The 27,548-nt window shown below is 39.6% G+C and overlaps 1 protein-coding gene across 1 annotated transcript in view; it reads left to right on the top strand.

Annotated features, from left to right (window-relative positions):
* Window positions 1-22,021, top strand: part of vipr1b (vasoactive intestinal peptide receptor 1b) — a 37,319-nt gene extending 15,298 nt beyond the window's left edge. Inside the window, exons 3-11 of the mRNA XM_008297481.1 lie at window positions 1,377-1,474; window positions 6,783-6,915; window positions 16,045-16,198; window positions 16,340-16,400; window positions 16,493-16,565; window positions 18,687-18,778; window positions 19,434-19,563; window positions 20,025-20,066; window positions 21,725-22,021. Of these exons, the coding sequence (XP_008295703.1) occupies window positions 1,377-1,474; window positions 6,783-6,915; window positions 16,045-16,198; window positions 16,340-16,400; window positions 16,493-16,565; window positions 18,687-18,778; window positions 19,434-19,563; window positions 20,025-20,066; window positions 21,725-21,916 (975 nt within the window). The 3' untranslated portion in view covers window positions 21,917-22,021. The remainder of the gene's footprint in view (window positions 1-1,376; window positions 1,475-6,782; window positions 6,916-16,044; window positions 16,199-16,339; window positions 16,401-16,492; window positions 16,566-18,686; window positions 18,779-19,433; window positions 19,564-20,024; window positions 20,067-21,724) is intronic.
* Window positions 22,022-27,548: the final 5,527 nt, after the last annotated feature.

Raw genomic sequence — 27,548 nt, 5'->3', positions numbered from 1 at the left:
TTATACAAGGCAAAACTAATTACTTGCTTTTTACAAACTTGGAAGAAGATACCTTTTTCGGCCACTTTAGAAAATTAAACTCATCTGGCGGCACATTACTGCCACCTTGGAAAAATACATTTTCTTGTGGTTTTCCGGTGAGAGGCTTCTCATAATCTTGTGAGCTATCTTGTCTTTATTACAAAACACAGATTTCTTGACAGTCTTTTACTCTAGCCCATATTTCACAAAACCACAATATCCTAATTAAACCAACTTCTCATTTTAGCAGGTTTAGCTGGTGTGCTGTTATAAAAAGAAACTCTTGAATGTGATGTTAAAATGGCAGAAGAAGGCTCATCTGTGCCTGTGGCCATCATACACACTGTAGCTATCATATAACATGACTGGTAAACATACGTGATATTCCTATGGGTTGCTGTTGTTTTGTTTGTGTGCCTCGAACAATGTTTATTCCTCTCAACTGAAGAATTCATGACCTAAAAGCAAGAACATTCCGACTGCATTATGAATGAATATACCAACAAGTCAACATCATTTGCTGCAGGAGGCGTACGTCTTTGAAGCACAACACATTTGATTTTCATTGACAAGGCCAGGTTAGTTGATAACTCCTGCCTGTGTTATCAGGCATTATGAGTCATTAGAGGTTATTCATGATGCCTCCAGGGGAAGGAAGAGAATAAATACATCAAACGTTGGCCTTATTTAGTTTAGCTTTACTGCAGGGAGGGCTAATCTTGTCTGTGTAGTCAAAGGTGGAACAGGGTGAAGAGTGGATGTGCACTACAGGGTGGTAAAAGCTTTCTTGGTGGGCACTCTGCTCTCTGAGTCACATTATTTCTCATTAGTATGCCACATAGGAAGTCAAGAGGGACCTGGCTAGTGAAGTACTCTAAAAGGAATTTGATGTCCATCTTTCTGCATACTTGATATCTTCCATGTGCCACAGGATACAGAGCTCTTAATCTCATTTTCATCAAGCACATAACACACAGTGCCATGGCAGTAACATGGTAAAGCTACTCTGAAAGGCTCTCCAAGTTCATGTGCACTTTCTGGAACCCAGCATGCTATCGAAGTACTTTTACCTTGGACTGTGTCAGTGAGTCCGTTTGTATTGATTCCTAAAAGGGAAAGACACAAAAAAATTGTGCTTTAACACTTAAAGGTCATTGCAGATGAGAACAAACACTCTTGATAGCTGTAGTTGAGCAGGAAAGTTAAAAGATCATTTAGTTTTCAGATTGTTAAACGTAACTAACACCAGGTGTAAAATATCAGTGTGTCAACAGACGCCAGATATTAAAAGAATTTTGTGTTTCCTTCAGTTTCCTTCACCTAGTATTGATGTTTGTTTTTGTTTTTTTCTGCAGGAAAAGTTTTTCTGGCAGGTGAAGATTGGCTACACCATTGGCCACAGTGTTTCACTCATCTCTCTCACTACAGCTATTGTGATTCTCTGTATCTTCAGGTACGTATAAATTAAGCTGTTTTTTAAAAAAAAAAAAATATATATATATATATCAGGAGCTGTAACAATTCTCAGCTTAAATAAAAAAGAAACATATATTTTATAACAAAAATTTTGTGTGACTCACAGTTATCCAGCATTTTCATCACAAGCTCTTCTACAGCCTTTAAACTTCTGGTTAAATCATTAAATAATTAACAAATGCATTACTTTTTTTAAATAAAAAAAAGTCAAAGCTTTAGTGCAGGAAACTTTAAGTGCAACTTCCAAGAAAGAAGCATCCAGTCTCTAAGCTTAAAATTCCATCATGTCAGATGTTTATTGAAATCAAAAATCACAATCTGCGTGTTTACAACTGTTCAGTTTTTTAAGTCTGTCTCAGGTTTCATAGCATTCAGCAGCTGTGGTGCCACATTCAGCTCCCTACCTTTCACATATGTGCCATAGCCAGAGAACAAGCTTTTACACCCATCTGCTGTGGTAAAATAACACACAAAGCCTCATATTTCAGAAACAAATTGGATGTCACAATAACGAGTTACAACATAAACCTACAGAATCGATATGTTATCCAGCAGATTTTAAAGCGAGCATGTAAAGAAAAACATCGAGATGGGAAAAATGATTGAAGTCAGACACTTCTGGAAGCAGCAACCTCTCTCACTCCATGATAATTCCTTATAGGTTAACCTGTTTTCTGGCCTCCTGCAGACAGTTATTTAGAAAAACAATAAAAGAATAGAATAAAAACAATCAGTCACCACTGCAGAGCAAGCACGAGCAGTTTACCATAAAACACAGTGATGTAACCAGCTCTAATCTATGCAGCTTCACACCCGAGTATAAATAGCAAGCTTTTTTTAAACTATGAAAGATGAAGGGAAAAAAGACACAAATGCTCTCTAAATGAAATAAATTGTCACTCAAACTTGATGGCTGTGGATTTTTTGATGGTGCATGTCTGCTGCGGTTTGGCGGCTGTACATCTGTAGTATAGCGGGATTAAAGAGGCAGACGTGTTTGCTTTTTGACAAGTCAGGGATTCATTTTAAGATCCCCAAGAGCATTAACAGTTTTGATATCAAGAATAACCGAGGTCGCAGCTTTAGAATGCTGCATCTTAACCCGAAAGGCAAATGAATAGACAATGAATGCAGTGACTCACATCGATTCCTTTGAAAAATTCTGATCTGTAATTGTGTACGTCATTTCTCCCCCTCAGAGAGATGAACTTTTAACCCTCCCTCACTCTTTCATGTTTAACACTGAATGGATGGTCTACAGTTGTGCACATATCTATTCTTATTTACAGCATTTTGTCACTAAACAGGCTACAAATAAGCTGCTGCGCTGTTGCAAAAATCCCCAACAGTACATTAACTGTGAAATAATACTACAACAACCCTCTGTGCTCACTTAATCTCCTTCTATTCACAGAAAGTACAAGTGCCGACTCTGGACCCTCTAGCTTCTGTTCAGGGCCACGGTGGTGCAGTTGTTTTGCAGGAAACAGCTTTTCTGTGACATTTTTCACGTGTCTTGTATAATTTGTCCCTTCCTCTGCCGCTGCAGTTGTGAGTTACTTACCGACCACAGGTACTTTTCATGCTCCCCACAAAGACTAGGTGTGAAAGTGTGTCCAGCTGAGAGGTTTATTCACCCTCACGCATTCAGAGCCACACGGCAGTGCCAAGGTCAAAAAGATAGACTAAACGTGTGAAGGTGTGAAATCAAAACAAGCCACAGATTTGAGCCAGAAGGAGACTGATGACGGGGCAGTGGGATGTGGGTGGGAGGAGCAGTGAGGGGTATCAGTGGGAGATAATAGGATGGATAGCATCGCACCTGTTCTTCAGATGGCACCAAACGACCAAAAATAAGATTGCGATGTCTTGAAATATAGGCTTTATCAAAAAGATGCTTGTAGGAAATTCTTCATGGCAGCTTTTGAAAATGTTTCATGCAAATGTCCTCAAGCATGAAGGAGAGTAACATTTTATCACCAACATTATGTGCTATTATATTAGAGATGTAAATTAGATATAATGAATAAGAAATTACATGGAAATGTACTTGAAAATATCCTTCTTTATGCTGATGATATTGTGTTGTTACTAAAAAACTGATTTACATTCAGTGATGACGTGTTATTCAGTTAGTTGCCTTCAGTTATAATTACTTTTGTAAACCCTGAGTTTTGTCTGTCAGGCTACATATAGTATGTCAGACCTTAGTGGTGACAGTTATAAACACATCTTCCACAACACTTTAATGTGTTGCAACACAACACAGGCACAGGCATCTCTAATTACATTCACAATGACTGCATCTGGTTTCAGTGTGCAGGTTTCAGGGTTCTGCTGTTTTCCCTGCTGGCACACCTACAGGGACACTGTGCCATTACTGGTATTAGTCATACCTTTGATTTTCTTGCCAAGTCAGAATATTTGCTATGAGGTCAGTTGGACCTGAATGCAGCTGGCACAACTCAGGACTAAAAATAAGAACTGCCAGGAGTGTTATCTGTGGTATTATTTTTTACAACAGTTTAATTATTTAAACTGTGTTTATCAAGACAGAACTGTATTTTTGTAATTACGATGCAAATACAGCAAACCAGAAAACATTAAAATACGTATATATACCAAGCTAAATACTAGACTAATACTGAAGTTCTGCAAGAAAGCTGAACATCAAAGTTTTTGTTGAAACTGCATTAGAGCGTTAACGAGTTGTCATTTTGGAAGATGCAGTTTTCTGTTGAATTGTATTTACTCAGTGGCGGCCGTGCATTTTACATCTAGGCCTTCAGTGGTGTCCTACCTGAATCTAACCAACTGTTAATATCATCACTATGATACCACAGCTATAGAAATCATCAATATTATACAGGCGGTATAACAGGATGTTACATCACAGACAGGTATCTCTTGAAGCGAAAATGGATGCCTTTAGTAAAGCAAGAAACCCATTTAAAACTATTCAACAAGTCTCGTATCACTGCAGCCACAGCTGCACCATATACATCACACCTACCTGGAGCATCAATTTTAACCTAATAAAAACCCACATATATTTCATTTTACTCTCAAAAACTTGTGATTATTTGAACACTAACTCCATCCTCCCTCGCAATGAGTTAAATCACTCTGTTGAGCAGGCAATCCGTGCGTTTCATTTCCAACAATAAGTCCTGTTCTATCGCCATGGAGGCTGATGCTGAAAGTTGGGTCTGTCCAGTCGTATTCCTGCCTTAGTTGTAATTCGCTTTAATCGTATTCAGGACTTTCATGTTTCCATACGTAGAAGGTCTTTCGGGGGTCCATTGGACCTCAAAGAAGAACATGTATAAAATATTTGTTGGTATTCATTAAAGACTTTTATACTATATTAAATACATTTTCTGATAAGTTGACATAGTTTTGGTTCCAAATGCATGACAAATGTCCCTCTTTTTACATTTCAAAAAAAAAATCTTAAAAAGTAAAAAAAAAACAATTCCTGTCACCTAAATCAAATGACCTGGGGTCCAAAAGATCCCAAAAGTCCCGAATAGGGTTAGGCCAAGAATATCCAACTGCTTAACTTTAAAAAAAACAAACAAAACAAACAAACACACAAACAAAAAACACCTATTAATATTATTACGATGAAGTTTTAGCTTGTGCAGGTCACTACAGACAGGAACCGCTAGCTTTGGCTAAGCTCTCTAACCATCCAATCAGAGGACGTGAAAGTGCTGACGTCATCGTAGGCCAGCTAGCTGGTCCTGGGACCACCAACTCTAAATCTGATTGGTTAAAGCAACAGTTTCATTGCGATGTATTTTACGCTACAGACACCTGCACTGTTGGTTCTGAAGGCCTCTGAGCAGATTTCGTGTGACTGTGGCAACACGTGATGGCTGAAACATGATTGGATAAAAGCTCTGATGTAAACATACACTGCTGGAAGCACCACAGCCCAGAGACATGTTATGAAATAAAGAGAATAGACTGTTGGCAATAATATGAAAAGATTAATGAGGAAATATTAAAACGTAAGTCAGTGATTTTGATAGAATTTAAGCCAGCAGAGAAGGCCTTGCTGGCCCTGACGGCACACCATTATATTTAATTATACAAACATATGATTAAGAACTGAGTTTTAATTGAATTATTTCATAAATATGTTGTCAAGGATTTTTGGGCAAAGGATGCAGGAGGAGGAAAATTACTTTTGACAGAAAAAGCTCATTTATTGTGTGGACCACAGAATTATTCAATTATAAGCTGTTGCTACATGTCGATAAGTGTACAAATAATAGTGTTTGGCTTGCTGTAGATATATGCATGTATATGTCAGGCATGAAAACGAAAGTGTTTGTTTATTCTTTGTGCTTTCAGCAGTGCATCCTCAGCAGAAAATGTTTCCTTCTGTACACCACATCCTTTATTTTTTGACAGGAAATTATACTTATAAGCCAAAATGGGAAATAAACTGTTGTGGAAAATGACAGTCTTTGGTAATAAATACTGTTGAATCTTCACGGTGCCAGCAAAGTGACATTTGGCCCCAAAAGGAACAAATAAATGTACATGTGGCATTTCAATGCTGTCATTCAATCACAGCTTTTTGTTCTCTCTGAAGGCGTTTAAAAAGTAAATAAATGTGCTAAATTGGTCAGGTGCAGCAGTGCAGTGCCAGCTGAAGAAAACAAGCATTTAATGAAATAACAGTAGCAATTTGCAGTAAGTAAAAGATCTGGATAACAGCAAGAAAACAACAGCTATTTAAAGAGCTGTGGCAGAATGTGAACAAGCTCTCCTGGGTATGAGATAAAGTTAAATGAAACCGTAATGACTCCTGAGGGGACTTTAAGTGATTGGGCATGTATTATATCGCAGCTGAACATTTCCCCACCCTGGGAACAAGCATAAAATAATGATTGGAGCTATTGTCTCTCTCTGTAGCCATTTAATCTTCTCCTGTATGATAATGTAATCAGGAAACGACCAAGTATTCAAAAATTGATGCTTTAGGATTTCAAAATGTTTCTAACCCGCTATTTGGAAACCCATCGCTCTTGTCTTTATTGTCGAGGCGTGTGAAGGACCGTAAAAGACATTCATTGTGCTCTAAAGCAGATCCACCCCCACAGTGACAAAAGGAACCAAGGAGCTTAATTATGATTTAATTCACTCTGTCATTTTAAGCTATTAACTCCAAGGACATTGGATAATTAGTATGAAGGCCCTCTTTATCGAATTGTGTTTTGTCTCTTTGTCTCGATCTGTATCCTTGCATCTCCTTTTTCTTTCTGTCCCAGGAAGCTCCACTGCACAAGAAACTACATCCACATGCATCTGTTTGTGTCATTCATCCTGAAGGCCATCGCTGTGTTCATCAAGGATGTGGTTCTGTACGAGGTCGGGGAGGTGGACAACTGCTCCTCAGGCTCTGTGAGTTGAACGTCCGAGACGCCGCCGTTTGACGTGGTTGTTTTTGAGCTGATGCAGATGCCGGGCGTCCTTGAACCCCAAAGAAGTCGAAATCAGTCAGGCCCAGCGGCTCATATTCACCCAGCGGCTCATTAATAAGTTAATCTGGCTGTGCAAATTGGATATTCATATCTTTAATCATCTTTTTAAAAAAACAAAAAACGTCTCATCGCATCATGTTTATTTGCAGCTGCTGGAGGCTTTATCGTCTTTACATAGGATCTCTTTCTGTTTTGAAATCAATTATACATCTTTATCACTATTTACCAGAACTGTTTACCATCTCCATAGTTCCACACTCTCCCTCTCACTATGGAGAGGAAGCCTTTTCTCATCGAGAGTCAAGAGGTTTTTTTTATTACATGCTTGTACATGATGTGCAGCGAAATGCAAAATGACATCTCAATGTGCAATAACAATAAGACGGTATGTAAAGAAGAATTCTTTTTAAAAAAAACAGTAGAAAATTAGAAAAAAGTCACAATGTCTTAAATAATAGTGATCTTAATATGAAAGTGTAGTTTATATTGTGTAAGAGTGCAGCCGTGTGTGTGTGTGTTATTGTGTTATGTTACGCACCACAGCGAGGATGTCTGTATGTTATTTGCATATTGACACTGGTCCAGTGTTCTGTAATTGATGAATGAGGTGCTGTGATTTCGATTTCGACCTAAGGTGCAGCGTTCACAGTTCTGACAGCATGAGGAAAGAAGTTCTTCATGAGTCTCTCTGCCTTGATTTTGTTCAGTCCATTGCAGGGGCGGTGAGGGTCTTTCATAATCCTGCTTGTCCTGCCACGCTCCTCCTTGTGCAGATATCCTCGAGGGTGGGGAGCACTGTGCACACAGCACGCTCTGCTGACCTCAGCACCCTCTGCAGGGCTCTCCCATCTCTGGCAGCACTGTTCCCGTTCCACTGGGTGATGTTCCCAGTCAGAGCGAGTCAGAGCGCTCTCACAGATCAGACAGCCTTTAATTATGTGACACCTAACTTTAGTTTATTTTACCAGATCTGTGAAGTTAATAGTTCATTTTTATTACATTTTAAGCTACAGTGGTGGAGCTTTATATTAGATAAGGCCAAATTTTAAATATAAGGTAAAAATATGTAAAAGTAGCCCATGTGAGCCAAAAACACAGGCTTCAGATGGCTCTGAATACTCAGTTTTCAACCTTTTTTCTACTTTTTTTTTAATATGTTCTTCTGCTGGATGCACAATGTCTTGGTGAATGTATGTACACATTCTTGTAAAACAGTCATTTGGATAGCATTATAGGCATTTTATGTACTAAAGCATACAAATAACAGTCAGTTTAGTCAGACACTGTAATCATTTTACTATTTCACAAGCTGCCTAAAAGCTTCCTAACAGCATGTGTTCTCCACTTCTTTCTACATTTTCTCTTTCATACATTTTTTTTATTCCGCTTGTGGTTGAAAGACTGAACTCCACTATTATGCCACACATAAGCAGATAATGAGTGTAATATTTACCAAACAGAGACGTGCCGCCGTAATCTTTGTTGCTGCAGATGTTCTTGCTGTCTGTTCTCATATCCTGGATTGGATTCAGGCTCAAACATGTGCAGATGGATCTGAGGAGTTGCCATTTCCAATCAAGGAAAAGAAATGATGTTACTTAGCAGGTTTACAGTGTCCTTTCAGAGCTCACGAGGAAAGCCTCCCAATCAAAAATAAAGTGGGCTTTTAGGGAGGGAGACCCGCTAACCTGTTTTCAGGAAGAGACTCAACTGAGCAGCTGCATTACAGGCAGCATGAGATGATAAATAGGGATTTCTCTGAACTGCGAATCATGCACTCTTGTGATATCTCAGAATATCATAATATGTCCAATTTAAGATAAAACAAAACGTAGCATAAACGTAGTTATCAAAGAGTTGCCTGCGGGGCGGGACATTTTACGGTTAAAGAAATAAACTTTTCAGTCCTCCCTGATGGACGGACTGTGCAATGTTGATGCTGTTTGAAATTACTTTCCAAGACATGTTTGCAAAGTAAACTATCAGCTGATAATATTGACAGTGCTGATGTACTTGCCAGACTCAACTGTTCATTCAGATGTCTGAGAATTCATTTCATATCGTGACACTCGTGTGTGTAAAGACTGCAGTTTGATAAGGACTCAAGTCTGCCAATTTGCTGTAATGAATTAGGCAGGAAGGAGTCCAACCAAGGTACAAAAATAGGTTCTGTATTATGAAAACAGTGAAAAAAAACACTTTTTAATTAAAACTGAAAACTTGAATAGATATCGAAAACGCTAGCAAACTATGTAATCAATTAACTAATCTTCATTGTTCCAGTTGTAAAAGAATTATTGACAAGAGAAACCAAATTATTTCTAGTGGTAAAATTATTTAGATCCTGTGCTGAGTGAAAAGCAGAAATACCACAATATGAAACTACTTTGTGAAGAGGAAAAGTTCTGTTTGCATCATATTTTGAAAAATCACAAGTATTCCTCAAGTTCAGTCTTAATTTTTAAAGTAACTTGTACATATACAACAGAAAGATGAATATAGTGGTGAAAAATGTGCAATATTAACCTCAAAAAAGTACTTCAAACTGTACAGTAGTAAATGTACTTCCACCACTAATATTTACTGACATACAAATTTAAATTTCTAACATTGTGCCGGACCAGCATCCTGAAATTTTTTGATTTACTTTCAGTCTTACTCTGACATTAAACAATATGTAGTTAGTTGAGCTAAAGATGTGATATTCATATACTACGATAACTATTTACTATTACTGCTTATCTGCATGCATTATATTTTGAAAATTCATCAGTATTTTTTATATTCAGTCTTAATTGTCAAAGTAACTAGTACATATAGCAATGAGAAAAAGATAGTGGTGTAAAATGTGCAATACGTCCCTCAAAAAAGTACCTTAAAATGTGTATAAAGATAGTACTTGAGTACTTGTAGTGGGTTACATTCCATCACTGATAATTACTGACGTACATATTTTATTTGTAGTCTTGTACCTGGCCAGCATCCCTCAGAGGTTTTGATTTTATTTCACTTTCACTCTGATATCAAACAGAAGAAGTCCACACAGTAGCTAAATGTGAGGCGTACAAGCCACATCCTTGGATTTATATCAGCCAGCGATATCTGGTTGTCCTCCACCAGCACTCTGCCACATGACACTGAGCCACAGACCAGAGGCCCCCCGAGGCCACAGTCAGGCCTGCTGAGATGAGGTTTATGTTACACAATGTGGCAACGTGACGAGTGGAGCCTCCGAGTGTATTTATTAGTGAGCTCTCCGCTCGGCTCCAGTGTGTTAATGGTTCTATTGGGTTGACAGGAGCCAGCCGCTGTCATGGGTCGACAAAAAAAGACATTACAGAGACAGGTTTGGTGCTGCTGTGTTCGCTGCGACATTACTTCCATTACAACTGTTGGCTCAGTGTTTTCTATGTGTGTGGGTGGGTGTTCTGCGTGCTTGGTTCATTACCCCTCTTCTACAGTTGGATGTTTGCTGTAGTTACCCATTAGAATAATTTATGGTATAACCGCTCTAGCAAAGCATATAACAAATGCATTATTTAAGGTACGTGTGTGTGTGTGTTTGTTCAGCACCATCTTTTTCCCGGTGTTTTTCCAGCAGGAGAATATCTCTTCATTCATCTACGTGCCACTGATGGCAGGCTTTTTAAATTTGAGCCTCAGCGAACAATTTGGACTGATTTGCACACATTCAACTTGCGGAAAGGCCCATGTGGGTTCATTTTCTTACCCTCAACATGCCAAGTGGGAATCTGTTTATGTAGGCTACCAAGTCCCTGTCAGCTGCTTTAATGAGCTCTCCTGAACATTTACTCCATAATCAAGAAGTGAGTCAACAGAAGGTTTTGACAAAAATAATAATCATAATAATTGATCAGGTTTATATAGCGCTTTTCTAGTCACTCAAAGACGCTGTACACTGTCAATTATTCATTGACACACATTCATTCTGGTGGTGATAAGCTACGATTGTAGCCACAGCTGCCCTGGGGAAAGCTGACAGGCCTGGCTGCCATTCTGCCCCTCCAACTACCACCTCAAACAATCCATTCATACGCATTCACACCAGGCAAGGCAGGTGAAGTGTCTTGCCCAAGGACACAACAACCATGACAGGTTAGGGGTTTGGAATTGAACTGCTAACCTCCCGATCATTGACCAACTCGCTCTGTGTGTTTTTACTCGTAGCCCTTCAACAACCAAGAGTGTAATATCCACAGTTTTGGTTTGGCAGTGTCGTTTACTGTCCAAGCAGATAAACCCTGATTTTATAAACTCTGCATATGTCACATTCAGTCATCAGTCCATGCTCACAGTGTTTGAGCTTTATGAGCTGTAGCAAGTGATTTGCAACTATTTCCCCCCAGGTTTCATCTACACACTACATCCGGCTGAGCTTTACTCTTGGAGGCAGGTTGTTTTGGTCATTTTCTGTCTGAGGAAGTCTGAGAAAGATGTCTTCAGCATTATGAAATATAACTTAATCTGTTTTTATTTAAAGAATTCTAGAACTGATCATCAGTTGAATGGTGCAAGACATAGGGTTCTTAAAATAAAAGCAAAAGAACCCTGTTTATTGTATATCTGGTTTCCATTCATTTGTCCCTCCTGTGTCACACTCGCAGCAAGCTAAGCAGGGCATTCTGGTGTCGTCTCCCCAGCAATGTTTTCCAGTTTCACCTGAGGGATCGTGAGGTGAGCCCAGGCCAGATATATAATCCCTCCATAGAGTTCTGGGTCTACCTCTGGGTCTCTTCCCAGTTCAGCAAGCCTGGAAAACCTCCAGAGGAAGGCCCCCAGGAGGCATCTTAATCAGATGCCTGAATCACCTCATCTGGCTCCTTATGACACAGAGGAGCAGCAACTCTTTTCTGAACTCCCTCCGGATGGCCACGCTCCCTGCCTTATCTCCAAGGCTGAGCCAAGTCACCCTATGGAGGAAACCTATTTTGGTTGGTTGTATGCTTGCATCTACTTCTTTCAGTTACTACGCAGAGCTCATGATCATAGGTGAGGGTTGGAGCATAGATTGACTGGTAAATTGAGAGCTTTGCCTTCTGCGGCACCAATCTGTCTGTCAATGTTATGCTCCAGTTTCCTGACACTCATCAACAAGATCCACAATTTCTTAATCTTTTCTGCTTGGGAAGGTAACTCACCCAAAACCAAGGGGCAGTAATCCATCCATCCTGCAGAGATAGGTGTAGGAGTTGGGTCCACTGCAAGCTAGGTTGCAGGCAATAGTTAGGGTTAGGTGGGTTGAATAGCATTATGGAAATGCCTCTACTTTTAAGTCAAAAGCAACAACTCTGGACCCAAAAGCAGACTCATAGATAGTTGACAATTGAATTGAAAGTTTAATAATGAAGTTGAGAATGCAACATGTTGAGGCTAAGGGGGTTGGTGACGGTGGACCAGTGCTGTTCAGGAGCCAGGGCTGGCCCAGGAGGAAACCGGGATTGATTTGTGTTGGGCTGAGTATGTTGCATTGTTGGCTGGTTGGAGCAATGACATGGAGTTGGATGAGGTGGCAAACGAGCAGATGGGCAGATTAATTGAGGAGACAATGAACCTGAGGCAAATGGGAAAGCCAAGTTAAGGTGTCAAAAACCGGAAGAATAGCAACGTGCTAGAGCAAGAGAGTTGGCTGTCATGTAGGTACCACACAGGTAAACTAAATGATCTGGTCGAGAGTGGAAGGAAGAGTCTGGGTATATATGAGGGTAGTCCAAAAAGTTCTCAGCCTCACCTGGAAACATGGGGCACAACTCCCACTTTGGAACATACCTGTATACTATAAAGCCTTATATGGGTGTCCACAAAAAGTCAAATGTTTGAAGCAATCAAAGGAAAAAGGAGAGGAAAGCTTAGAAATGAGGAACTGGTGTGCTGCTGCTCCAGGACAATGCACTCGTCCACACAGTAAAGGTGGCAAAAGCAGCCAACTGTGGCTTTGAACTGTTGCCCCATGCACCTTACTTACCTGACCTCTAAACTTCTAGAAATCAGACGGTAATCTCTGCAATGTGTGGACAGATGCGTAGTCCTGGAGCAACGGCATGCCAGTTTGAAGCTTTTCCTCTCCTTGCAAAGAAATGCCGACTAACATTTGTGTTTTTGTGGACAGTGATATAGGACTTACTAGCATATAGGTGTTTCCCCAATAATGAAAGTCCCTTGTTTCCAGGTGAGGCAGAGAACTTTTGAAGTACCCTCAAATATGGCTTGAGATGATTACTGATGACTGATGGCAGGAGTATGATGGACAAGTCACACCCAAACAGCGGACTGACAACAAGAAACAAAAGAAGGAACATCAGAAACACTTGCAATAGGGAACAAGGCACCATAACGTTATCTCATAGTCATATTATACGCTCAAATTCAAATGCCTGAAGAAGCAAAAACATCCCATTTACTCTGCTGTCTCTGATTTTATTGTGTCCTCTCATTTGGAAAACCCCAACTTGTACCCTAGTTAATAACCAGGTCTTTCCTGTGTGTTGACATATAAATAAATGGAACTTATATGCAATGAAATATAGTGTACAGCTTGGTAGTTAAATATGCTTATTTGTCATAATAACACATTGTAGCATTCATATGTAAAATTTAAATCTGCAAACTACAGCTCTGACTATATGTGGTAGGTAAATGTTACAATATCCCCTGAAATACAAAGGTCCAGTCATCAGTTTACAGATTTGGATAGAATAAGATGGATAGCCTGCAGTTTGACGTCCACTTCTTCAGTCTTCAGTAATGTTTAATGATGCGTGAGTGAGGCTCCTCTGCAGGGACTTGAGTATTACACTCGAGTTTGTTTTTCCACACATTCATCATTCATAGCCTTTGAGGTTGAGCGAAGAAATGTGGTCTTTGGAGCTTTACACCATGACTTGCTAGTCCTTGTTTCTGCTCTTCTTCCTCTCATCTCAGTCTCTGAGAGATGAAAATGTTACCGCTGTTCCTGCTGCTGCCTCATTAATATCAACTCTGTCTTTACCTCTCTACCCCACCGTCTTTATTTCTCAAGCAATAATTTACTGCAGTCCATTCCTAATCACACAGCATCCGCTTCACCCTCCTCCCAATTCATCCCGTGCCTCACATTTGGTAGATCGGCTAAAGTGCTCGATGTATTCGCCCTCACAGGGTCATTTTAAAAGGGGCGCTTTCATTGATTTCTTTATCTGCATGATGTCCTCCCTGTAGGATCTCTGGGTGGCTCAACCCAAAACAGCTTGTATGTTGCTCATGGTTTATGTGTGTCAGTTGGAAATCTACAGAGTTAAAGTGTGTTTGTGTGAGTAGATGAGGTTGTGAAAGAGCAACATGCATCAGCTGAGCCCATCCTCGTGTAACAAGTTCACTAGCAGCCTCCCTACAATTGCCCAGCATTCAGCGGGAACAAAGTGAATTTTGAATGAATTCATTCCATTCTGACGGAAGCGTTGTGTTATTGTGCTGTCATCCAACCAGAAGAGAGCTTATTGTGTTATCCTGCATGGTTGTTTCAGTGTTCTTCTCTTGTACCTCGCTCACATAAATATATATTAGAACATTTTTGCACTTTGGTTCCCCTTAAACTGCATGTTGTGTAGGATAAAGATTGCAAGGAAGCAAAAATCTATTCGTGAGTGATTAAAGAATGCCACCATTTACGAAAGGGTTTATAAATGTTAACAAATGGCTTAATTATTCTATGATTTAGTAATATTTTAGAGTTTAATTATGAGCCATTCATAAGAAAAGAATACAGGCAAATCTTTTTGGCTTATAATTAAAAGCCGTTTCTTCAATAGCAACAAACAATAACTAAATGTGACTCTTTACAAGAACAACAGTTGCAATACTACACAAAAACACAATAATAAAGAATGTATGCATTTGTGTGTCAGTGTGCTTGGCCAAATCACGAAGCAAATACATTTCTTCATTTCAAAGCTGGAATATACATGGATCAACTACAACAATAAAACCACTGACAGATGACATGAATAACAAAGATTATCTTGTTGCAATGGCAGCTGTCAAGAGGTGGAATATATGAGGCTACAAATGAACAGTCAGTTTTTGAAGTTGATGTGTTGGAAGAAGGAAAAATAGGCAGCATAAGGATCTGAGCGACTTTGACAAGAGCCAAATTGTGATGGCTGGACAACTGGGTCAGAGCATCTCTACAATAGCCAGTCTTGTGAAGTGTTCCCACTATACAGTGGTTACCAAAAGTGGTGCAAGGAAGAACAACTGGTGAACTGGCAAGATGGTTTCAGGTGCACGAGGCTCACTCATGTCTGTGGGGAGCAATGGCAGACGTGTGTGGTCCGATCCCAAAGAAGAGCTACTGTAGCACAAACTGCTAGAAAATTAATGCTGCCTATGATATAAAGGTATCAGCACTATTGGGAAAAGACAACATGTTGGCGGCAATGTTCTGCTGGGAAACCTTCGATCCGGCAGTCATGTGGATGGTGCGTCAACATGTATCACCTACCAGTTGACCATGTTGACCCCTTCATGGCAGCAGTATTCCCTGATGGCAGGGGCCTCTTTCAGCAGGATAATGAACCATGTCACACTGCAGAAGTTATTTGGGATTGGTTTAAGCAACTTGACGATGACATCTAGGTGTTGATTTGGCCTCCCAGATTCCTCAGATCTCAATTCAATAGAGCATCTATGGGACACACTGGAAAAACAAGTCAGATCCATGGAGGCTGCACCTTGCAACTTCCAGGAAGTATCTGCTGTTAACATCTTGGTGCGTGACACCATAGGACACTTTCAGAGCTGGCACAAAGGGGACTCGCACAATATTAGGCAGGCGGTTTTGATGTTGTGGCTCATCGATGTAGGTGCCTACACCAAAAGAAAAAACAAAATCAATATATGCTTTCTTTCATTTTCAGAAAGCATTTTTTGGCCACGACTTTCAAAGAAATGACACTTTATCATCCTTATTGTAATCTTGTCCCTGTTCGATATACATCCACATGTGTTGTTCAGAAGATCACGGTACCATTTATGCTTTTGTGTCCATTGCCAGGTTGGCTGCAAAGCCGTGATTGTGTTCTTCCAATATGGTGTAATGGCCAGTTTCTTCTGGCTGCTGGTGGAAGGCCTTTATCTTCACGCACTGCTGGCTGTCTCTTTCTTCTCTGAGAGGAAGTACTTTTGGGCCTACATTCTCATCGGCTGGGGTAAGAATTTTTTATTTTTTATGTCATAATAGAGAACCCACCGGGTGTCAGCAGAAGATGAGCTACAGGCTTGGAGCCTTGCCGCTGGGATACAATAATAACTTTCTCCGTTATATGTCTCGATATATTTCATGTCCCCAGGAGGTCCAACAATTTTCATCACAGCCTGGAGCATTGCCAAAGCTTACTACAATGATGTGGGGTGAGAGAAACACCAGGGAACTGCTGCATCTTTTTTTTTTTTGTCTTGATTTACTACATCTTGTACATTAACATTGTGTCATGTCCTGCCAGGTGCTGGGATATAATCGAGAACACGGATATGTTCTGGTGGATCATTAAAACCCCTATTTTGGCATCAATACTGGTAAGTTTATAAGCCTGAAGCACCGTGAGATCTCAAATCGGATTTTGCCAAAGTAGCTAACACCAAGAGCATCTGTGGCAGCTATCACAGAGCCACATCAGACTATTCCTTCTGTTCTGTATGTCAACACAACTGAGAAGTTAGTATGACCTCAAAGTTCTCATTTCACTTTGGAAAGTTGGCAGGACACCATCGGTTTGTTTTTCTTGATTGGTAGGTTTTTCTTGATTGACAGGTCATCTTGTACTTTTTGAGCATTGCATCGGCCGTTGAAATCTGACGGACGGAAAGCTCATAGAGAGAAATGTTCAAAGAAGCATCGAGTCTGTTTGAATAAAAAACAGTCACTTTTGATACACTTTGGTGTAAGTTTATATGGGAGTGGATTAAAGAAGTGATCGTGGGTTAATTAGTAAGATTTAAAGGTAATGCTGAGAGACAGAATTTGGCAGTTCACTCTATTGCCACAAGTTTTGCAAATACCACCCTCATTTCATAAATATGAAGCTACAGCCAGCATCATGTTAGCTTAGCTTAGCACAAAGCAAGGTGTAGCAGCGAGCCTGGTAGTCCACTGTAAATAGAAAAAAAAATAACACTTCTAAAGATCACTGATTAACACATATAAGTTATTTAGTTCACCCACTAATCACAATATTAAAGCAAGTTTTGGTTTTATGAGTGCTTATGTGACAGCAAGACAATTAAAATGACACAATTAAGCCAATAGCAAAATCCACAGTTACATCATAAATTTAGATTTTTAGACTATGCTTTTTGCACGGAACAAGTTCTAACATATTTTTTTTTAGTAACATTTAAAGGTGAAGTCTTTTGATTTGGTTCCCTACAGAAGAAAGCTGCTCACCCCTGTTTCATGTCTTTACCCAAAGCCGCACTCGCATCTGGCTGCTGGCTGTAGCTTCATATTTAGAGATATGAAAGCCAAAAGGTCAAACTATAATTTTAAAAATGAGCATCTCTCCAGGGTGCCGATCAAAACCCAATATTTAGTAAAAAAAAAAAAAAAAAGCTGAGGTGTGACAGCTGACGCATAGATTGAACCACTTAAGAAAAACAGACGGTAATCTCCATTGGCAGCGTGTGTGTGTTTCCGACAGACACATTTGTGAGTGTGTGAGTGAGAGATGAAAACACTTTCAGAGAGGTGTGAAAAGGAGGGTAAAGATGAGTTCAACAACTGTGATTTAAGGGAGCTGCGGCGGTGTGAAATATTCCTTTTAGTAAAGAACCTGCATTTACGGAGCGGTGTTTTTATTTTCTCTGTCTGAGCTGCTGAGATAGAGTCTCGAGATAAGATAAGATAAGATAAGATAAGATAAGATAAGATAAGATAAGATAAGATTTATCAAACACTGTCTTTTTTGGAACCTGCCTGTACATTTATTGTTGTGTTAAGCAAATAGGAGGAAACACTTTTATAGGAAAACTAACAACAGCCCGTTTTATACATACATATAATGAAACATAATGCATTTGTTAGTGAGCTTTGCAGCCGTTCTCTATGTTTAAAGTGTTTGCCCTACGGTAATGACTGCTGGCTGCAGCTTGTATCGATCTTTATTTAATGCTCAGTAGAAAAGCGAAAACTATTACTTTAACAAAACTAATGACAAAACAGCATGTTGGCGAATACAAATTGTCATCCTTTACTGATGCTTCATAAAGTCCTCTGTCTGTTTAACTACAGTGTTTGGCAGCGGTTTTTCCCAGCAGGTTGACTTGTGTTGTTTCACATGAGGATCAGGATCAGCAGCCTGGCTGTCAGTTCGCTCTGTCTCTGTCTGTCTGCAGCAGCTGAGTGCTGGTGTGCATCACGATGTGGGGATGTGCTGCCAGTTCAGAGGTCCAACCCAAATTAACAATTTAGAAATGTTCATTTTCCCACAGGGCAGCATCACAATCCAGGCAGAGCAAGATGAAATTCAGCATCAGGCTGATGATTTCACTAACATTCCTCCGTAAAACACTAAAAACATGAAGAAGTTGTGACTTTCTCGAGAATCATGTTGGAAAAAAACAAGTCTGTCATCATCTGCAAGCACTAAATCCCATTTACATCGTACAGTACATCAGTATAATGAATACTATTCTCCACAGATGAACTTTATTCTATTCATCTGCATCATCCGGATACTTCGCCAGAAGATCAACTGCCCAGATATCGGAAGAAATGAGTCCAACCAGTACTCGTGAGTGTAATTTCATGTCTTTTTCATGCTGTGAATTTGTATTATTTATCAGCTAATGTGAAATGAAATGTCGCTGATCCGTGTGTGGATGTCAGGAAGAATCTCCACCACTTAAGTGGTTTGCGTCTTTGGCTAAATTTGGTCCACGTTCTGTGAATCGTAGCTGCTTTTACAAGGGTAAACAAAGATCATCTGGAATAAACTCACGTAGCTGAAAGGAAGATAAACACTTTTGTCCTGTGGGTACAAATATTATAAATGTATCTCTGTTACGCTCCAGGCGATGCAGGGATAACCAATCCTTTTGGACTTCAGAAGAGAAGCTCATCGCTTTACCACATGGTGTTCAGCACACTGTATTCTCCCCCCGGCAGCTGCTTTACACACAGATGTAGAGCTTCATGTATTTAAGTGATTTTTTCCTCTGACAGAGAGCATCTAATAAGCCCGCCATAATGCATCAGCTATTTTTCCACTGACAATTTAAATGGTGTGGGCTTTTTTTTTTTCTCCCCATCTCTGGTCCACTGAGCTGAAACGTAAACTGAAAAGTACTCCACAGTTGCATTTCGTTATTGTTGTACACAGAGACAGATTGAAAATTGGTTTCAGTGGAGGGAGACATTCTGAATCTGTTTTTGCTTTGTCGTTTCAGGAGGCTGGCAAAATCAACGCTGCTTCTGATTCCTCTGTTTGGGATCAATTTCATCGTGTTTGCATTCATCCCGGAGCAAGTGAAGACTGAGCTGAGGCTAGTTTTTGACTTGATTCTGGGATCATTTCAGGTACGATAGCAACTTGTGGTTGTATTGTGTTCCATTCTGTCACCTTGTACTCCATTTTTGAATTTGATTTACATAAAATATTTTTCCACAATCTAAAAGTAATAATTACCCACTTTATCAGCTCTCACCTACAAGGGCTTCTCTTGAATAAACACATCTTCACACACTGCAGGCTGATACAGTGTTTGGAGCTAATTCAGTTCGTCACGTAATGAGGAAGGATTGGAGAGCGCAGCGGCATTCGAGACAACCAAGGAAACCTTTCCATTCCTGTCCTCATTAATGCTAAAAACCTTTCACATTAAGCATTGTTCCTGTCACTGTAACACATTTGTTTGTCTCACGAATGTTATTCCTAAATTACAAATAGTTGTACAGACAAGATAAACTCATTCAACAAGACACTTCACAATGACTCACACTGTTATTGCTCTTTCATCTGTGCTTTTCTTTCCCTTCAGGGTTTCGTGGTCGCCGTTCTTTACTGCTTCCTCAACGGAGAGGTAGGTTCCCCCCTTCACACTGATGTAAACATTATAAGCACACTGTTTAAACCTTAAGATTTCCATGCGGAGGTGGTTCTCAGAAAACGTAGTTTATCTCTGGCTTGCTCCCTTTGTGCATCATTTATATTCACACACAGTCATGAGAGGTATATGAGTTACCATCGCTGGTCGCTCCTGACGTCTCTCCTCCCTCGGACCTCCTTGGGGCATATTTTCTGCTTGCGGGGTGGAGGGATGGTGGTGGGAGGCTGTAAAAAGCTCAGCCTTTTTGGCAGGGAGCTACTCAGTAATGTCTGCGGAGGATCTCTGTGGGCAGATTAGTTATGTTCTCAGTGCTGGGCCAGATTGAATCACAGTGATGGGCCTGATGGCAAGGCTTTGACAGTATGCCGCCTGAATTTTAATGCTGCAATTTTCAGGTGTCCTTTGTTAAGTGCGATGCTTTGGCGGTGTAACGTTATTAAGTTTTTAAACTGCGGACGCCTCAAAGAATGGAATATTGCACTGGACAATATTTGTTATATTAAAGGCATATCAAGTCGCAACCCAACAAATGAAATGTAATATTGAGAAAAGATAGCAAACTTGATTGAAAACAAAATGAAATGACGGGGAGGAAAGGAACAGTGGAAAAATATGTGCTGGGACACAAATACGCTCTCAGTAAACAAGCTTTATCCATTATTTCTACCTAAATAATGTAACACAGTAGACACAGAAACAAAGACACACTCACATGCAAGTTTGTACACCGATTGTGGATAAAACAAATGATAGTCCAATGCAGCAGTCATGCAATAAATGATGAAGTGTCACTGCTTTAATCTGTAAAATACTTCACATGAGCATGAACTGATAGTGAAAGTTGCATTGCAAAAGTTCCCACGTCAGGGGCTTGTAGCTTTGCAAGAGATTTGAAAAGTTGCAACAGAATTTAGACACTAATCCAACGTTTAAAATTTTAAAAAATTAATAAATAAATAAGATCAGTAGCCATATTGGTGAGGCTCTCTCTACTTTCAACCTGCAGAAGGTCCTTTGGCTTTTTAGTTCACTTCTCCCCTCTGACTTTGGTTTAAATGAAAAATAATCTTAGTTTTGGGGCTTATTTTCAAGCTTCCAACTCCAACTTGGTGATCTGTTATTCATTCTCTGGATGCTTTTTAATGTTTCCTCCCTGTCCTTCAGCTTTGGCTGCTGTTGGTGGTCTCGCCAACCACCAGTTTAATGTATAATGCAGTGTACCCGCTTACAGCTTCTCCAAACAACAAATTAGAAAGCTTTTATCAACATGTTATGAACTGCGTGGTCATTATCGTCCAATGTAGTCCAGAGTAAGCAGTGGTAAATCTGTTTTTTTTGCTGTATGAATAAAGCAGCGATGAAATACTTGACGAGGGAGTACCAAGAGGGCATTTTCAAGGAAAGGAGAATTAAATTATACTTCTGGGAAATAAAACTGAAGTGAAACCCTGACAAGCTTTTACGTCGGGTCACAAATTGGCTTCAATAAACAGAGAAGAACAAGTTGCTGTTGCTTGCTAAATCAATGACAAGCGCATCATTATGTCAAGGTTTGTTAGTCAGTCTGTCTTTGTTCCAGCGGGGGGGGGTTTATACAACAAAATTCCACTGAACTCATCTTTCCGTTTTAGGTCCAAGGAGAGATCAAGAGGAAGTGGCGGAGATGGCATTTGCAGAGATACATGGGCTCAGACACCAAATACCAACACCCGTCTATTGGCAGCAGCAACAACTTCAGCACCCAGATCACCATGCTGTCGCGATACAGCCCGAAAACACGCCGCGGTTCGTCCTCCTGCCACGACGACTTGTCAAGCATATAAAAACACAGACCAACACGCCATCCAAATTGCTCTCATGCCAAACATTAGGGAGATGTGCAAACTCTACGAAGAAAAGATACACACTCCCTCATTAGCACATGCAGGTGTGGTGTCGTTTGAGTGTGGTGTGGACGAAGGAAAGCAATGATAGGATGGAAAAAAGGAAGAAAACAGTGTGAGCAGCTCTAAATCTTTTCTTTCCCAAAAAAAAAAAAAAGTTTTTGTGACAAAGTTACAAGCTTCACAAGCACAGCTTTTGCACATTTCAATGAGAAACCGTTCGCTTTTTGTATTTCACAGCTCAGCGCACGTGTACAGGTGAATTTGTGGGTCACATCATTACATGCAGTCTATCATTATCAAGTTCCCTGAGTGCTCTGACACCAGACGAAGTGAAATGTCACGTATTTATGTGGCTTGGTGACTGATCCAAACATGAACTATGCCAGCCGACGCGCAATCTGATGTAATTATGAACTGATAACGAACCACTTCATGGATTCCTGCTGCTCCAAATGAACAAGGCTGGTTTACAGACGTTAGAAGACACAGATCTGATGGTTTCTAACAGGGTATCTTTTCTTTAAAAAATAAATGTTTTTACTCATGCAGTGTGCAGTGGCATCACAGGCGAAGAAGAAAAGTAGAAGAAATGCATTACGGGGGTGCATTTTGAGTGTTGAATGTGAGCAGTGATGGAAAATATGCTGTAAAGGTTTACGCAACCAAAAAAACACCCCAAATTGCTGTGCAGGATTTTGTTTTCCTCACTGTGCAGGAAGACAGAAAAAGAACGACTGGCTGATAAGCAGCAGCAAACCTGATTTCCATAAACGCAGAACGGATGAGGCTTCAGACCGGCTGGCCAGTGACGCTGATTCACGATGATGGGTTCGGAGCACAAATGCCCTTCTCTGCACTATCACTCTCACAGGAGACTGATTTGCCCTTTGCCTTCCCTTTTTATCAGCACAGCCTTTTCCTCTTGGTTCGTGTGAATCCGAGCCTGTGATTGGGTTGATGCTTCTTCATTATTCGAGGTGCTGTGGCAGTTTTTGTGCTGATGCCCGACGAGTGCCTGGTTTCAGTGTTTTGAAGTGACACTATCGGGCCAATCTTCACCTCGTGTCGGGCTTGCACAGCAACCCTGGAGAGCAAAATGCCTTTACGCAATTTCGTCCATGAATGTTTACACTTACTGGGGATGAGTCATGTAACATTGCATAGACATGTGTACAGTGGAAAGAAAATGAATTACAATGGAATTCTGTGCCATACTCGTTGTATTGTGGCTCCAATGCCAGTAATGAGTCACTGACTGTTGTTTGTTTATGTGATCGAAAAGAGGAGACTTTAAAGCCTCGCCAAGAATTTAAAACTGTCTTGTGCCAACTTGTTTATGTAGCAATCTGTGGTTTGTTGTCAAGAATAGCAGGTAAATAAAAGCTGCTGCATTACACAGAACTTTAAAATTCATAACGCATACAGGGACGCTCTCTTGGTGATGCTCATGGCAGACTGACAAATCTGGAATCCTAAACCTCTATTCTACGAAATATAAGTTCTCCATTAACTTGTGTGGTTTAGACTCCTCTCTTTGAATAATTTGAACCTGACAAGTCAGCAAAGCAAGCAATGCAAAGCAGGACGACAAAGATGACTGGCTCTGTCACAACCGTGCCGTCACTCTGCTCATCTGCCTACTGAGGTCAAAGTTACTCACATGTTCTTGCGAGACGGAGCATCCAGGAGGTCCAGCTTTAGTTGGAAAACATGAACCATCATCTCAACTCACCGCTGATTAAACCAAGTATTATGTGTCATTCCACCTCAATTTACCTTTTTAAATTTTTTTTTAAAAGTTCACACCTGACCATCTCATATTTGTCTGATTTTTTTTTTTTTTTTTTGTGCAAACGTTTGTTAGTAAGTAAAACGTGCAAAATTTTTTGGTTACAGGTGTAAATTGTCAATTTTTGCATCGCTTTCGTCGTGCCAATCTGTGCAGAAATGTTTAAAGTGCTATAACTTGAGAAATAATGTAGCTTGAGTCCTGAAATTTTGCAGACTCTTTGATATGTATATATAATCTCTAATGGTACAACCCTGCTTGGATAGAATATTACAAACTAATTATATAATGGTGCAAATTTGGTCAAAAAATGTTAATGTCTTTCCACTTGTGTCTACTCCGACATTCCACCAAGCATAAAGCCTTTATTTTTCACCCTAAGAGGCAGATTTTTTTTCCCGTAGTGATTGGCACTGATAGTAGCTTTAAAATGTAGAGAGGCACAGATGATGAGAAAAAAAATGATTGTAATTATGTTTTATGAATTTATGGCCAGTATTAGGACGTCATTGAGCAGGTATGATGGTGAAACCACTCCAATAGTGGTCCCAACTGGAAGAGTTATATGATATTGTTACTAGGTTAAAAGAAAAATCATAGCTTTCTAACTCATAGTGCTTCAAATAACTTTATGAATTATGAATCTTTAAGAATATTTAACTAAAATACTAATGCTAGCTATGACCCCAGAGTTTACACATTATCAACTCAATCAGTATTCACTACTTTTTATAAAATCTGTCTTTTAAGATGGTCAGGTGTGGGGCATGCTGTGAATTGAGGCAGAATGACCTTCATGAAATAATGAACAGCAAAGGCCTTCATTTAGGATCTTTTGTTGATGAAACAAAAACAGATTTACACCACAGCCGAATAGCTTTTTCTCCATTTCCAGTGCAATGACAGGAAACGGCTCAGATTAACTATCGTGCAACTTAACATTTAACAACTTGAGATCAATCAACCTTCACGCGCCAAAAAGGCAAAATTAACATATTTTCCAAAATCCCATTAAAGATGAACATCCCACGTTGTTTAGTGCCTGTCTTCTGTTGTCAGTGATGTTTAATGTCATTGTGTGAATTTGCCAACATACCTCTCATAACGGTGAATGTAAATAGATCTGTACATACGGAAGAAGCAGTTACAGTGTTTTTAAAGTCAGTCACAGATAATCTTTCAGTGTTTCCTGAACGCAGCATGGTTGTTTAGTAATAGGTGAGGCGACATTAAAAAGGGATATTGATTCAGCAGACATTCAGACGTGCACTTACAGTAACTATTAAGTGCTGAAGTATGTGTATTATAGATTTGTTTATTTGCAAACTGGATATTGTGTTGTGTATATTTAAGATATAGGAGTTGATTTGTTGTTAGTGCAATGCTTGTAACACTGGTGCAATGCCTACCATTGTGAAGCTACAAATGTACTGTACCTATTTATTTGCTTGAGTTCACAACAATGTACAAATAAAGACACTTTTTCTTTTTAAAATGTTATTTTTGGTACATTATTATTATAATTATTATTAATTTTGTTGTCATTTTAATGTGTATAAAGTAAAGTAAATTAATGATCCAACTGTCCGAAAAAATGTGACGTTGCTCCACTCCTATCATATGAAATAAATATACAAAAAGGTGGATGTTTAGTTTCATTATATAGCACTTCAAAGTTGTTGTAAATGTTCGTATCTTTCAGGTGAAGTGAGGTTAAAGGTTCTGTAGCATGAACAACTGCGCCACCCTCCCTGACACCTTGCTGCCTAATTTAGGCTTATTTTCATAAGTGCTGCTACTTGACAGGGGTATGGCCTCAAGTTCATTCATCTGACTCTCATTTAAAGCCCCAAACTCAAGTTGTTCATGCAATTATGCTAATTCTTGTAGTTAAAACAAAAAAAACTGTCCTATTTGCACTTATTTGTACATGTAAATATTCATATTCCACAATCAGAGCCTCTTCAACGGGCATTCTGTCCACGTTTAGCTTAAAAAACTGATGAAAACCTGATCAGATGTCCCTCGTTTTATTATGCAGGAACACAACTGGATGTTTCGGCTGATGTGAATGCGAAATATCATCAGTAGGCAGAACATCAGGTTCTTTCGCAGACGGTGTTTGTCGCAAACAGTTGCAACATCACTCTGCAGCTCAAGGAAAGGAATTATCCCAGTAAATGACTGTACCTTTTTGCTTTATTGTGTGCAGCTAAAGGTCACACTGCCCTTGAAAGACAATAGTGTCTGAAACCTAGAAAAATAGCTCTTTTAAGAAACGAAGTGCATCCAATTTAATGTAATTTTCATGCGTGTGGACAGTGACAAAAAAGGAAACGAGGACATTTATTCACTCACTTTGATGTACTTCATCACATTGACTCCACCACACATTGAATTACATATTTTATTATTCATACAAAGTGCATCTTTTATAACTGTTCTGTAACTGTTTTATAACCTGTACAGCATAAATAAAATCATAGAAATGGACTTTAGCCTGGCTTTTACACCACCTTACAGGCAGGAACAACAGCATTTACACCACTGGCATAACTATGTAAAGACACAACGTTGTAACGTAAAACAAACAGCATGTATGACCACCGCTAAGTTTTTAACACAGGGTCTCTTGTGAGGCTGAGGATGAACACAAGACAGCAAGTGAGTCAGAAGTAAAATGGGCCTAATTCTGTTATAGCAAGATCCAAAATGGGCAAAAAGTTAAATTTTTATATCGTAGCTCAAACTGAACAGTCATATATGTGAACATATCTCTGATTTATCATTTAAATTAAAGTCTGAACCATTCTTAGAGTTACTCCAAATACTTCATACTGCTTTAATACATTCAGTTAAGACTTGTGAGCAGTTGGGTATTGGGGTATTGTTGTTGTTTTGCTGTGAAATTTACCCATAACCTACACCTGACTTTAACTTAAAGGGGCCCAGTAGAAGTTTTCAATCACTTCTAGCAGTGTTCTGATTAAAGGACCTCTGTTTTGTCAGTCCAGTGACCCACCAAATGTGTAATAACCACATTGGTCCACAGTGCAAAATGCATAATTTGCACCAAAATGGCTGTAAATGTGAGATGTTAGGGGCAATTTATTTCTGATAGTGTTTCTTCAGTTCCTCAGTCCAGGCTTGTGTTGACTCCTGGAGGTGTGATCGAGGTAAAAGAGTTTCCATTTGTTTGGAAAGCACTTTGTGTTCCAGTTTATTTGTAGAAAAAGTTCAACATACATAAAGTCTGATCGACTGGTTGATATCCTTGTGGCGAGACTCATCCCCATAGCAACCTGCAAAACATCCAGAGGTTTGTAATTACCGTTTGCTTGGGTGTATTTTAACCCACAAAGTAGTCCACGACAATGACAGGAAACAGTGACTGAAAAGAAAAGTAAACGGTGACTGAAACAATAGGAAAGTGTAAAGAAAATACAAAATAGAACGGTTCCACACAAGACCTGAATTCCAGTCTGTTTTTGTTGACACTACCAGCCCTTCAAGCTTTTAATGTTGACTTGCTTTTTTTAAGTGCAACATGAAAGTGATAGAACATGAGGCACATAAGACATCGCACTATTTTACAGCCTTCATTTTCAAACTAATGTGTTCCAACATAGCTAGTCCACATTTTGGCATGAGACTGAATTGTTTATGCTACTGTTCCACTGATGGATATGTGGCTGCAATGCATTAAAGACTCTATGGGTTCAAAAATAGCAAAAACAAACAAAAACAAAACAAAATTAAAGCCGCAAGCGGCGATGGACG

Source organism: Stegastes partitus, unplaced genomic scaffold, assembly GCF_000690725.1.
Source record: "Stegastes partitus isolate 25-593 unplaced genomic scaffold, Stegastes_partitus-1.0.2 Scaffold1223, whole genome shotgun sequence".
In the NCBI taxonomy this organism is placed as follows: domain Eukaryota; kingdom Metazoa; phylum Chordata; class Actinopteri; family Pomacentridae; genus Stegastes; species Stegastes partitus.
This window is presented reverse-complemented; position numbering and strand designations above follow the sequence as displayed.